This window comes from Chanos chanos, chromosome 6 (assembly GCF_902362185.1).
Source record: "Chanos chanos chromosome 6, fChaCha1.1, whole genome shotgun sequence".
Lineage (NCBI taxonomy): Eukaryota > Metazoa > Chordata > Actinopteri > Gonorynchiformes > Chanidae > Chanos > Chanos chanos.
Window position 1 is genome coordinate 19,272,067 of NC_044500.1, and position 13,527 is coordinate 19,285,593.

The 13,527-nt window shown below is 39.7% G+C and overlaps 1 protein-coding gene across 1 annotated transcript; it reads right to left on the reverse strand.

Annotated features, from left to right (window-relative positions):
• Window positions 1-670: 670 nt before the first annotated feature.
• On the reverse strand, window positions 671-9,193 carry spint2 (serine peptidase inhibitor, Kunitz type, 2). Its single transcript, XM_030777288.1, has 9 exons — window positions 8,705-9,193; window positions 7,694-7,864; window positions 4,344-4,415; window positions 3,315-3,374; window positions 2,938-3,099; window positions 2,736-2,795; window positions 1,956-2,126; window positions 1,732-1,782; window positions 671-1,541 (listed from the first exon to the last, which is right to left on the reverse strand). The coding sequence occupies exons 1-9, from the start codon at window positions 9,108-9,110 to the stop codon at window positions 1,366-1,368; spliced, it is 1,329 nt and encodes a 442-aa protein (XP_030633148.1). The 5' UTR covers window positions 9,111-9,193; the 3' UTR covers window positions 671-1,365.
• Between the last annotated feature and the right edge of the window lie 4,334 nt (window positions 9,194-13,527).

Sequence of the window (13,527 nt, forward strand, 5' to 3'; positions counted from 1 at the left end):
GAGAGAGTTTGTTAAGAGTCCTAAAACTCAAGATGTGCTTTAGAATGAAGCTTTCTACGCAAGCCTAAAACTCTGTCTCTGTCACACTTCTGAAACATAAGACGGAGTTGTGGGGGTAAAAAAAACATCAGGACCAAGGAGGCCATACCTCAAATAGTTAAAGCACTGTGATTCAAAAACAAAAACAAAACAAAAATCCTTAAAAACCTGATAAATAATTTAGCGAGTTACCCAAGGAAAATCCAAGGGAATGATTTTTATCCCTTAAAGGTCTGTTTACGGCTGTACGGACATTTCAAAATCTGCTGTGTTCAAAGAGCACCAGGTAAGTTGCCGATGTAATAGTGCAGTTGTTAAATGATGAAGCAGACATTTGGACATTTGAAGTGAGCTTACGACATAAGTTTTGAACAGAAAAAAAAGGGTCGAAACTTGAGAGCTGAGAGAAGCACAATGAGAAGGCGAGGTAATTTCACGCTTATGGAACAGCTGCCTCTCTGGCAAAGAGAGAGAGGTATGAAAAACCTCCTTTTCACCACTGCCCCCTTGTGGTAACAAAGCACAAAGAGTCCTTCTCATCCACTTCACCATGGATGATGGGCATTGGGCATTCTACTTAAAGCTGTAGTATTGAGTAGCCGAACACAACATACAAAATCATTCATGTTTGTTTATTAAGTTTATATTGAAAATGACTGAAGTAATTCTTTCAGTTGAAAACCACTCTAAAACATGAAGAATAGAGTCCCACTCAACATAAGAAGGTTTGTTAACAGATTCACGGGCAACAGACTCTAGACTCAAACAGCCGAATTCCTTCTTCTTTCGCTCTCTCTTTTCTGCTCTCAGAATTATATAGTCTGTCACCACATCACTCTGTGGCTCATTATCCAATACAAAAAGACTGATAAGTAAACTTACCTGTGTGTTAATTTTAATTTACATTCCTCTCTTTATCAAAGGATCCTTGGTAATTCACATCATCTTTTCTTTAAGAATTTAACTGTTTGAAAATGCGCTGCCATGAATATAGAGAGTTAAACTAGAAACTGTTCGCTACAGACAAAGTTTCAGCATAGGTGTCCTCAGTAGCCTAACATATGTTACTTTTCCCTTCATTTTACTGGTTCCATTTTTTAAACTTATAGACGTACACACAGGTACGTATAACTTTCAGAGGGAAGACAGATAGATAAACAGATAGATAAAAGACAGATCTCATCAAAAGTAGCCGAGTATAAAAAAGGAAAAAAAAGATTAAAAACTATTAACCGGTGTGTGTAATTACTGTGCTAAAATCTAAATGATTCTTCACATGTTAGGAGAGTTAAAAGACAGTTGTGTGACAAATAGTAGTGGAGGTGTTTAAGGGGAGCCTTGTTTGGGTGTTGTCTCCTCCAGCATCTGCTCCTCAGTGAGCAGCTCTTGCTTGTCATCCAGAATGTGGAAGTGGTGGAGCTTGGCCCGGCGGACAGAGATTAGGATCAATCCGACCAGCAGCACGGCGGAGATGACTGCCAAGGTAGCCACCAGGAAGAAGGCTGAGGGAGGGAGAGAGAGGGAGAGGGAGACAGAGAGAGAGAGAGAGAGAGATGAAGAAACCAAGAGAAAGAGACAGGCACTCCTCAATTGTCTGTCAGTTAATATCTGAAATGAAAAAGATCTTTTCTGTTTTTGTTTTTTTGGGTTTTTTTTACCAGTCAATGATTAAAATAACCTGGAGGGGCCTACCTGGAGTCCAGCGGCCACGACCTTGACCGTTCCCATGTTCATCAAAACGCCCTGGAAAAAAAAAATCAGATCTGTGGGTATCCTATTAGTGCTCTAAACAAATGGCCCAAGAATACACAGAGGGACCTGAGAAAGGGCTGCTACTGCTGAATGCACTGGCATGGAAACCACTAAAGAGAACCAAGGTGTTGGCGTAAACTGTTCTGCTACGTTCGCACACTCACCGTCCACGCCAGCGCATCTGGACATGCACTCCTCCACCGTGCTGTAGCGGTTGCTATTGCCCCTGCACCCACCGTAGACAAAGGGCTGGCAGGAGCCGGAGCTGGGCTCATAGAAGAACATCTTGAAATAAGCACGGCAGGGACCAGGTTCAGACGGTGCCATGCAGGCCTCTATAGAAGAGAAGGAAATGTTGGTCACTGATCTCAGACCTGTAGATCTAGCTCCACTAGTTCATAGGTTCATATCCCTGGCTGATTTGTGACACCGCAACATGCAAACTGCTTTTGCTTATGTAAACACACATCTGTTTTCCTCGATAGGGGGTTAAAGTCTTTAGACAGAAGTTGAAAGTGAAAACAAGAAACAAGGCTGAACATCTCTGTCCTACAAAGCAAATTTGCCTTTTCACATTTCATCTGAATCAAGGATTCATATAAAAACATGTGAAAAGGCACCATTTCCAAACTCTCCCATATCTGCATATACTCTGGTGAGAGTGGAATTTATGCAAAACCCCAAAAATCTTTGTTTAATTCACAATGCAACATCTCCAAAGTTGTTGATAGACTTCCATGTGATGTTTTAAGATCCTCAATCTCTTAATCGAGTATCAGCAGATAACATTAAGCAGATCTTTTAGCAAAAATACGAAACATATTTCATTTTCTTTTGAGTGCACGGGAGTTTGAATGAGGAGAATTATTGCAGCAAAGTCATAAAACTAAAAACAAAATCTAATACAAGATTGAGAACTTCTGTAACTGATGGCACCACTGTACCTTGGTCATCACCAGTCTCCTGGTCTTCAGTGCTCTTTCTGGAACTGGGAACAACCCTCACTACAGAGAGAGCATGTGGACATCAACAATCAACAGATTTTACACAATAAATGAGTTTAATAACAGTGTGTGTGTGTGTGTGTGTGTGTGTGTGTGTGTGTGTGTGTGCGTGTGCGTGTGCGAGGGAGAAAACATAGTGCACCTGTGCAGGTGGTCTGGCACTCCTCTGCTGTCTCATAGTTGTTTTGGTTGCCACGGCAACCGCCATAGATGAACTGCTCGCAGGTGCCAGTGGCAGGGTTGTAGTAGTAGCGTCTGTGGGCAGCGCGGCAGTGTCCAGTCAGCGGGGGCGCCTGGCATTTGGCTGATAAGGCAAAGGTCAGAGGTTTGGGGGTTATCAAAGAATGTTAGGTAGCAGTGTAGATATTGAAACTGTATTTTTTCTTTTTTTTTTATATAAAACAGAGACATATAGTATGTAGTTATGTGGATACATGAAAGGAAAGTGAAAATGAAGAGGAGGAGGAGGGCAGGACAGATTAGAGAAAAGGGAAGTGAAGGTACGAACCGCTAACCGACCTGCAAACTCATCTGAGGTCATTTCAGGCAGTGGAGTGGCAGGGCCCTCAGGACTGACAGCTAAAGACAAAACACACAAACCGCAGTGACAGGACAGTGAGAACACACAGGAAGATGCCTTCCAATCTTATTTCTTTTTTTAGTAGTTTATGGGTTAAACAAGACAGTGAATCATAAAATGATTCTACATCTCACAGAGGTCAGAACATGAGTGAGAGTAGCGTGACTAGTTTGTTGAACTATAAATTGGGAACTCAGAGCTTATCATTAAGGCCCAAGTTCAAGCAAGGCCCATTATGGAAAACACTAAACAAGACAAAACGGAAACTGTCAACAAAATGAAACTGCATTTTTAAAAAAATTCAAAAACTGTTTTGGTCAGGAAATTGTTGTCCTGGGAAACCTATTCTTCTGCCACCTCTGTAAGGAATATTTTTGTTGTCAAAGCAGTGGTTTAGTTTAAGCCCTAAATCCTACTGGAATTATTTTCTGGAAGTGTTGAATGATGACACAATTTCTCACAAAGAGAGGTTATGAATTCTGTATCAGAAACATCTTTCTGGTTGTTATAAGCACAATATGTTATTAATCTTCCCACTGATACACACATATGTGAGAAATCAGATACATTTCAGCAAATGATAGGAACAAGGATTTCACAGATAGCAAACAATTTTGAAAGGAACAAGATACGAGACAGCGAAAGAATGTGACAATATTTATAAGACCTTTCACTTCAGTCTCTCAGTTTATGATCAGTCTGTCATATTTCATATTTTAACAGACATGTTTATGGTTCCTGTAGCCACGTGAGTGTACTCAGATTTCCACACCCTTGACATAAAACTCTTAACCAATCACACATACGTTTGAGCTAATGCTACGGATGTCTCTCAAACGATGAACTGTTTGGTCAATGATTGACGTGTTTGAGTTTATATATAGTGGTATTTTTCCAAAGTGTAGCTCCATCTGAAGGATCCTTGGCTTGTGTGTGAAGAGAACATTAGTGAGTACAGAATACAATACCTTTGTCGTTTTCTGGAATAGACATTCTCTTTTGTGGGGTGTCAGGGAGTGAGTTGCTTTCCAGCACAGTACCTGAGGGCAAGAAAAAAATCATATTAAAAAGCCTCGACAATAAGTTGACGTACAACTAGCAACTATGTTATTTATATATTGCATCCAATACAGAATAAAAAAAAAACTCTTCACACAACTTTCAAAGCCAATTTTTTCAGGACAAGGATACATCACAGCTAACAAAATGTCTTGGTTCATGTAGAGGGATGTGTGTGTGTGTGTGTGTGTGTGTGTGTGTGCGTGTGTGTGTGTGCGTGTGTGTGTGTGTGACATTTTTGTGTGTGTAACAGAAGGATGATACATTTTTTCCATGATTCTCAGAACTTACAAAGACTTGAAAGACGTATGACGTATTCCTATAGTTACACAATGCAAGCCAAAGGAATGAACACACACCCTTTTAAATAGTAAAATTGCACAAAGCTGCTAGTAAGGATGATACATGCTCTCTTCACGCATTATGACAATTACAACAATGACAGATCTTGCTGATTTAGCAATAATTATTTTAATGTCATGTCTGACCACAGTCATATCTGTCTAACCATCACCTCATGGTCTTCCATAAGAGTCCACTGAATTGTGAAAGACAGAAACCTGCATTCATCAAAATACAAAATAAAGTAGACAAAAAAGGAAAAATAGGAAGCCACACTCTTCTTTTATTTCCTCTAAAATAATGTCAAGAGGTATTACAGGGAAGAGCATGGGAGGCATCCAGTGCTGTTTTTTTTTTCTGAAATTTTCCACAGTGAAACTACCATTGGTGGAAAGATTTTAATTTAACGTTAATTTGTCAACTTCTTAACTAACCAAATATTTCAGTCATAAACTACTAATGAGAAATGGTGCGGTCTAAAAGTGTACTCCAAAATGTGATAGATATGTAAAGGTAAGAAATATTATTAATAACATCTATGAGAATGACAATGGCTGGTGGCTTGTCTATGATCTTCAGCTGGTGCTCTTCCAATTGCTACACTTGTATATGAGTCAGACCAGCCTTGAGGTTATGAACCAACAACCCTCTGCCTGGCAGACCACATACCTCAAAACTACACTCCCCACAATGCCATGCTTACCCCCTCAACACCATAGACAAGTGAGATAGCTAAGGCTAGCAGAACCTTACCATCAGCCCTGCAGTGAATGACAACATTGCCATGTTGTAAATAGCTGAAAACATGGTTGCTTTTTTTTAAACAGCTCATTTTACTTCACCATATTAATACCCCACCTACAAATCAGCAGGTGCAATTTTTCAGCTGACCATGTTGCTACTAAAGAACACCAAAGAAGCTTATCAGTTGTCTACTAAGCTAAAACAGGAAATAGGATGACCTTGCTAAAGAAAGAAAATGGCCCAATGCCAGAGGTCTCCAGACCGGTTATTCTACAACCAGGTGTAAGATGAAACCATGGCAGCACCCCTAACACTGAGAACATTTCCCGTGTAACAGAGACTGAGTCATTGTTACCACTGTCCTATCAGCGCTGCTCCAGCTACTCATCCAATGCGGGTAGTTTCTCTCCAAAACAGAGAGAAAATAAAGTTTGAGTGCTTCAGTGTACTGGTTTGGTGCCTTGGCAGGGAGCAGTGAAGCACTGGGTAGCACCAGCCATCTTTTCAAACCCACACAGATTCTAGACAGGCAACAAACCCACAGACCACAGTCTGGGTCCTAGCCGAGGTTCAGTTCCTAGCCTTGGTGAGAACATAAGTGATGTGGATTTTTCATAATGGGCAGTCTGAAATGCTGTTTCCTCAATGGGCCTCTGTATTCCACATGCCTCACGAGTCATAAGTGGGGACAAAGACCTTTGTTTGAAAACAGAGAATCCATCACTTTACATATAAATGTATTGAAAGCATATTTGCATTTTAAGCCAATTCATTTCTCATGTAAATAAACTTATGTTAATAGAGCACATTCCTCTGCAATACTCTGCAATGTCATTTTTGGGACAGAACTTGTCTTTTGTGAGGAGTCAGAAAGTGAGTCCTATTAAACAAACGTTGAGGCCAAGTTAAAATAAAACTAGCAACTACACTACTTATACATTGAAACTAATGTAGGATCAAAAGACTTTTCACACAGCCTTCACTCTCAACTTTTTCAGTACAACTTGAGGCTGCATCACAGCAATGGGGTGTGTGTGTCTCTGTCTGAAATATATTCACATGTGACATCGATTCATGACTCATGTAAATAAACTTGCCATTATACTATTTTTGTCTTTCTCAGAATGAACAGAAGGAACAAAAAGTTGATTCACTTCCTGAGCTCTTTAAGGGTTCTTATTACCTGTAGATTTGTGAAAGCATAAGAATGTTAGTAAAAACATAAGGGTTTGGTATTGGATATTACCAACACGTTTACAAAAAGGCATTGATCCTCTAAGACTTAAAACAGATCTAAAAAAAAATTGACAGAGAGCAAAAAAGTGTTTTGCAGAAGTTCAGTTTCACTTGAAAAACAGATAAAATACAGAAACAAACAAGAACAATAAGGTTTTTTTTTAGCCCAATTATGAATTTCAGCCACCTGCCTTAAAATAAAAGCACTATTTCAAACACATCTATACCACAGGACAGCACAGGTCACAGTATGCTGTGACCCTCACAATGCAGCAGCCTCTGCCTCATACGCTGATATGGGTCGACTGTTGATTATTTAGTGAAGTCACAGGCTTCACATGATCACTTTGGTTTCAGTGAAACTAACAATCCACCGATATATCTCAGCTAATGTCAAAACAAAGACTCTCTACAAGTCAAGGGCGTCCCTTTATTCACATTACATTCAGACCATCTAAACAACACAGGAAGTCCAAAGTTAGAGTCCAAAATGTGCAAAATCACTTGTAAAATGATGCCAAAACATGCCTTGTTTGAAACTATTTACATTAAATTGTTTGGCTTAAACCTACACACAACATGTTATTAGAACACATAAAATGACTAAAACCCAAGTAAACTGGAAAAAAAAATAGTGAATGTAGCTGTCAAACATAAGGGCAACTGAAGACTTTGTAGATAACCAAGTTAAATCTTTTAACCTTGGCCTAATATACCAGTAGTCTTGTTTTTGTCATGTTCCACATAAGCCCCACGTCAAAATGCATGCTTTTGCGAAGGATCATCAGACAAGAGATATACTGGTTTGTTTGTTTTTCTGTCCTTTTGGAAGAATTCAACACAGTGAAGAACATTTTGAACCTATTTAGACAAGTAACAAAGGTCTTTACAAAAGGTTACTCTCAGTCATTCTTGTGTTTCATAGACACAAGCTCACCTGTTACACCTTTACAGGAGCTTTCACACTCATCCTGTGTCATAAAGTTGTTCTCGTTGCCCCTGCATCCTCCAAAGATGAACTGTTCACAGGCCTGACTGGTGACATTGTGAAAGAACCGTGTGAAAGCACCTCGGCAGGGACCCACTTCTTTTGGAAGATGGCAGTGGTCTGAACGGGGGAGGGAGGAGGGGGGTTATTCACAGAAAACCAGAACATTCCAACATGTTTTGATATCACATGTTAACTATCACAGTTTTTCTTCAAGACTGTGTGTTTGTGTACTTTATATTTTATACAATTCAGGCAAATATCAACCTCAGAACAAGAGGCAAACCACAACATATACGGTGAAATGTGAAGAGGGGGGTGAACTTAAAGAAATTCATTTAAAGACTTTATATTGTAGTTCACTTCTTTCTGTGTTTCAGTATTGCTCATGATCTAAGCACTGGAAAAGTTCATCTGTTTTGCATGGACATTTTGTTTTTATTTTCGTATGCAAACCTGCTGTACTGGTTAGCCAGGTTCAGGACATGAACAATGAGAACAGGGTGGGGTTGCTACATGACATTTTTGTTCTCTCCCTACAGCCTCACATAAACACAAACAGGCTTTAGAAAATACAAACGGTTCTGTTAAATATTCACCAATGATAAGTGATTAAACCGAGAAAGCTGTGGCACATTCAGTCAAACTATTAAACTTGCGTTAATTTCAACGAGGACAGTTTACCTCCATAACCCTGCCGGACGTATGCCCCTCACTGATATGGGTCATTTGTAGAGCAGTGAAGTCGGAAAAATAATTTCATTAAGACTAAAGAGAGGCAGTGAAACTAAACATCTAAAGGCGTCTTTCAGCCTTGGTACTCATTGTTCATTTTATTGATTAATCTGCTGTAAATAATACAGTGAAAACGTTCGCTGAATATCAAATTGGATGGTAAACTGTAACTTCCTTCATTTCTAAAGTCCGCTTTTAGTCGCCATCCGCTCTGCACATAGTTACCTGTGGAGTTGGGAGCGCTTACGTCGGCGGCAACTCTTGGTGAATCGGACTGGGACATTTGTTTTTTGCGATAGACTTTAAATTGTGTGTCAGGCTGGAAGAGGCAAACGTCTTTTCCATCTTTGACGCAATTTACAAGGAAACACTCGGCGAGTGCATCGGCCGGGGTTCCCATGAGAGCCACCTGACAATCTTCCCTTTGACAACAAGCCTCCCGGCACTTCTGGGCGTCCGAAATCTCAGGATAACGAGCCGCATAACTTGCGCCATCATCAAATGATTTAATGTTCAGTCCTTGCTCCAAAGCCACGTTTGAATCCCATGCGCATTCCGCAGTGTCCTGCCCGTGAACCAGGCAGGCAGACAGAAGGCAGACAACAACAGCCACACAGCGCACCTGAGCCATTTTCAAAAAGTCCCAGCGATTTCACTTCTTTGTTATGCCTGTCGTACACTAGTCAACCTATATTAAATAAAAGGTAATAACAAATCGAAAAAAAAACTTAAACCTCGAGGATAAATATTAGAAAGAGTTGAAGAACTTCAACACTGGCGATGAAACAGGTGTGTGGCTTTCTCTCTGTGCCTGGAGAAAGGTGAACCTACTCTTAGTACTTCCTCGATCGATGACGACACGCAGTGTTTGTGTTTCACGAGACTCTCTTCCCTGTGGGGCTAGCATTGTAAAGTAATAAAATGCTAGAATCTTTTGGTTTAAAATGAAAATTTAATTTACGCTAATTAAGAGTTTTAGAATTCTGAATGAATCCCGTCTTTTTGAAGAAGGTGTCGGTTGTGTTTTGGTTATACTTTATGAAGTACAGTGCATGTGAATTTCAAATTAGTTACGCATTAATCCATCCTCCGCAGACGGGAGAAATTAAAATGTAACCAGTTCATCATGTATTGGCCCGGAAACAGATCGCAGATTATCCGTAAAAACCTCTTCACATTATGAACACAATATAAGGACGACACGTATAAATTTTCAAAAGTTTTAATTCCTCAATGTACTGTAGTAAAATAAACTGAAATTGAGTGAAAAAGTACTGTAAAAATATGCAACTGATAAAGAACGTAGAATAGGGTAAAATAATTTCCATGTATTTACTGATAAACGAATGACAAAAAAAAAAAAAACAGTTTGTATATAAAGAAAGATATTACATTTATTCTGCCTCAGTGTCTCGTCTCTTGTCTGGGTCAGGCCAGAGAGACTCATCAACATCGCAGGCAATATTAGCCCTAGCTAGGCAGCAGTGGCAAAAAAAAAACTTTTATGCCTTATCCACCCCAGGGAAGCCTTAACCGTAATATCTAAACAAGCCTCCTCCATGGATGTAGCGGCCTCGGTCATGGACCTTCCACTGCCATGCCGAAAAAAACTCCTCTATGGGGTTTAGGAAAGGAGAATATGCAGGTAGAAAGATGTTGCTGAATCTTGGGTTGTTTGTGAACTAGTCACAAACTAGAGCAGCCCAGTGGAAACTGACATTGTCCCAAATGACTATGTAGCATGGCTGCTCTGGTTGTGCTGGCTCCCTCTGGTCTAGTCGTTATACATGATCTCGCAGACCAGGAAAGCCAGCAGAAACATGGTGTTGTATGGACCAAGGGTGGCATGGCGCTGGAGGACTTCTCGATGGCTGATGGCAGCACACATGGTCACGTTCCCTCCTCGCTGGCCAGGGACATTCACAATGACGGCATGTTCCTCATCCTTCTCCTCCTTTTGGTAAGATTAAATCCTGCTTCATCAACAAAGATGAGTTCATGAGGAGTGTCTCTGGCATCATTTTCAAAGATTTTCTACAAAAGGGTTAAAACACAGTACAACAGTAAATGACGACTCAAACACATTGCTATAGTACACAAAAGCAGGCCATCATATAGCCTGTACTACAGTATATACTGCTGTAATACAAAACTGTACTCAAATACTTGATACAGTATGAAAAACCATACTTGCACATATTCCAAGACTCTATCGGAGTTCCTTTTGAAAGGAACACGATAGCCCTGTTTCATCCAAAACCCGTTCCTTTGAAGAATGCAGTCAATTGTTGAGATGCTGACTGTATCAATGCCCTGGAATATTGCCTCATCCTCAATAAATCTGCTTTGTATCTCACGCAAGTGAATGATATTGTTGGCTATGACCATATTGATTTTCATCTTTTGCTGTTCTAAAAATAGCTGTCTTCTGCCTCCATTAGGTGGTTGTCTCTCACTTCTGCAAAAATAGAAGCACTGATGGGATTACTGTAAACCATCCATTTTACACAATAGGAGCATACAGTAACTTCAGATTAACTGTGTGTCATATGGCACAGTAATACAATTAATTTCAGATAGCACACAGTACTATAGAGCAAATAGCTACAGTACATGTTTGTAGAGGACAGTATGTAAATTACCTACCTGTTTTCCTCTCTCAGGGTCCAGATTATAGAGGCTATTGTGAAGCGGCTCAGACCTGGCTGCACTCTTTGCCCAACTTCCCTTATTGATGTCCCGTGGACAAAGGCATGGTCAACTAGAGTTGCTCATCAGAAAAGATTTGTCTCCTTGCCCTTGCCCTTGCCCTTCCTCTTCCTCTTCCTCCTCCTCTTCTTAAATGAAGCCGACAGTAAATTTCATTGACATCACAAAATTGGACAACTTGGGGGAGAGCCAGCTTTACAAAGATTGACAAAATTGTATGCAAATACAGGTCCTTGATGTTAGTTCAGCTGCTTCTCATTCCTTACTATTCTGCTCCCATTAAACAGGGAGCGCCCAGGGTCTAAAACCACTACAACCGCAACCACATGTTTAGAAATCGGCTGTCCTGTTCTTCCACGTGCCAGACTGAGCTGCTCTCAGACAAACTCTTGGTTTGTTAAATTAGCCACTAGCTGTAATAATCAATTTTACTCTTTGTATTGTGTTTGAGCATTTGATTCTCAGTCTGAGTGAATCTACTTATGAATAGTATGCTTGTATATATATATAAAGTGGCACAAATTGCTCGCGATCACGTTAAAGTGAAACTATATTGGTAACATCGTTACATGTTTGTGAAACAATATTGTAATCTGAATGATACACATAGGACTATAAATATGCAAAAGTGTCATAGCTCCTAGCAATCCTCAGAGTGTCCAGTAGAGGGGTGCAGTGGATATCTTCCAGAAGATGCACCCTCATTGTGTCATTTTTGCCACCTGTGTCTTGCTGTGATCTCTATTTAAGCTTGTCTTTGCTTTCAGGCTGTGTTTATTCCTCGGTTTCTCCTATCACGGAGAGTTTGTTTTTAGTAAAGGTTTTTGTTTTGATTTTTACATGTTTTTGACTTTGTTTTTGTTTTATTTTGTTTTGGTTTTTCGAGTTGTGTGTATTTATTCTTGGGTGCATCTGCATGTGTGCTCATGTAAGACCAGTACCAGTGTAAGTCCAGCAGCTCCTAGTAGTGATGCCTGAGTTTTGGGTGAGACAGAAAGCACTTCATTGATAAATGGGTTCTTGGATTTTGGTAACACAAAAGCGCTTCATTTCTTCTTCTTCTTCTTCTTCTTCTTCTTCTTCTTCTCCTTTTTTAGCACAATAGAAATTCGTGAGCTTATCAGTTAAAAAAAAATAAAAAAAAAGGAGTGTCCAACTTCCATCCTGTCAGTGTTTTCAGTACAAGAAGAGAGACTCCAAGACATGGTTGAATGTTCACAGGGTTGTAACTGCATCTGTTGTAATTGCAGCTGCTCAGGATTCTAATGGTGTTCTGTGTGAACAGTCTTGTGGTTTGGAATCAGTCAGAAGAAACTAATTCAGTCCAAAGAAACTTTCACTCAACTTTCACTCCCTGAATGTGGCTCACCTGTGCTATTCTTAGAGCGATACCAAATCACCTTCTGTCTGTAGCTTAGAGAAAATGTGCAGAAGAACATTTGTATCTGTTCTTCAATTGAAATGCATCACAGCACCTCAGCTGTCTGGATGTCAGTGTCTTTACTGTTGTTTAGATTCAATTAAAGAGGTTGTAAAAACATTCTGCTGTCTGAAATGAAACCAGAACAACTGATATCATAATTTGCTTTTAGGCTCCTCATTAGGTATCAGTATTGGGGTCAGTGGGTTTTTTTTCCAGAAAGAATAGGAACCCCCCCCCCCTTTTTTTTTTTTTTTTTTACAATTTTTACTGTACACATGTGACAAGAGACAATGTTGTTGTTGTAGTTATCTTGAATGCATGTTCATTATGTCATTGTATGTTCATGCAACAACATTTAGTGCAATTTCTCTTTTCACCTGCTCTTGAATAATTCTGTAAAACCATCACCTTGGTAAACTGGTGTCCCCATTTATGTATAGACAATGTCACGCATATGAGTTCTTATGCTTTTACTACACAGAACTGAATGCCTGTACGCATTTCCATGTGTCATAAAGTTTAGAGACTTCTAAAGTAACAGCTGATCTTACACAGCTGATATTACACATTTATTTGTGAGTTCACACAGATCTTACAAATAATTGGGTGAAGCATATACTAAAACAACATCTGCGTAGTGTCTATGGTCAACAACCAGAGAATAGGCAGTGAACAGGAAAAATACCTTGTGAATTATGAAGTTCTTTAACAATGATTACAAGCCTGGCCAAAACAGCAAATTAGTTCAATAAAAAGAAACAGAGTTTTCATACTCTCTTGGCCTATTTGGCACAGAGCAGGAGTTCAAATATACACAAGAGAAAAACCACAAAACACACTACATAAAATGCATTCACCCTGTTTTAGCTTTAGAAATAGCATGCTGGATGATGTTTTTCTTTGGGCTTTGGTCTCC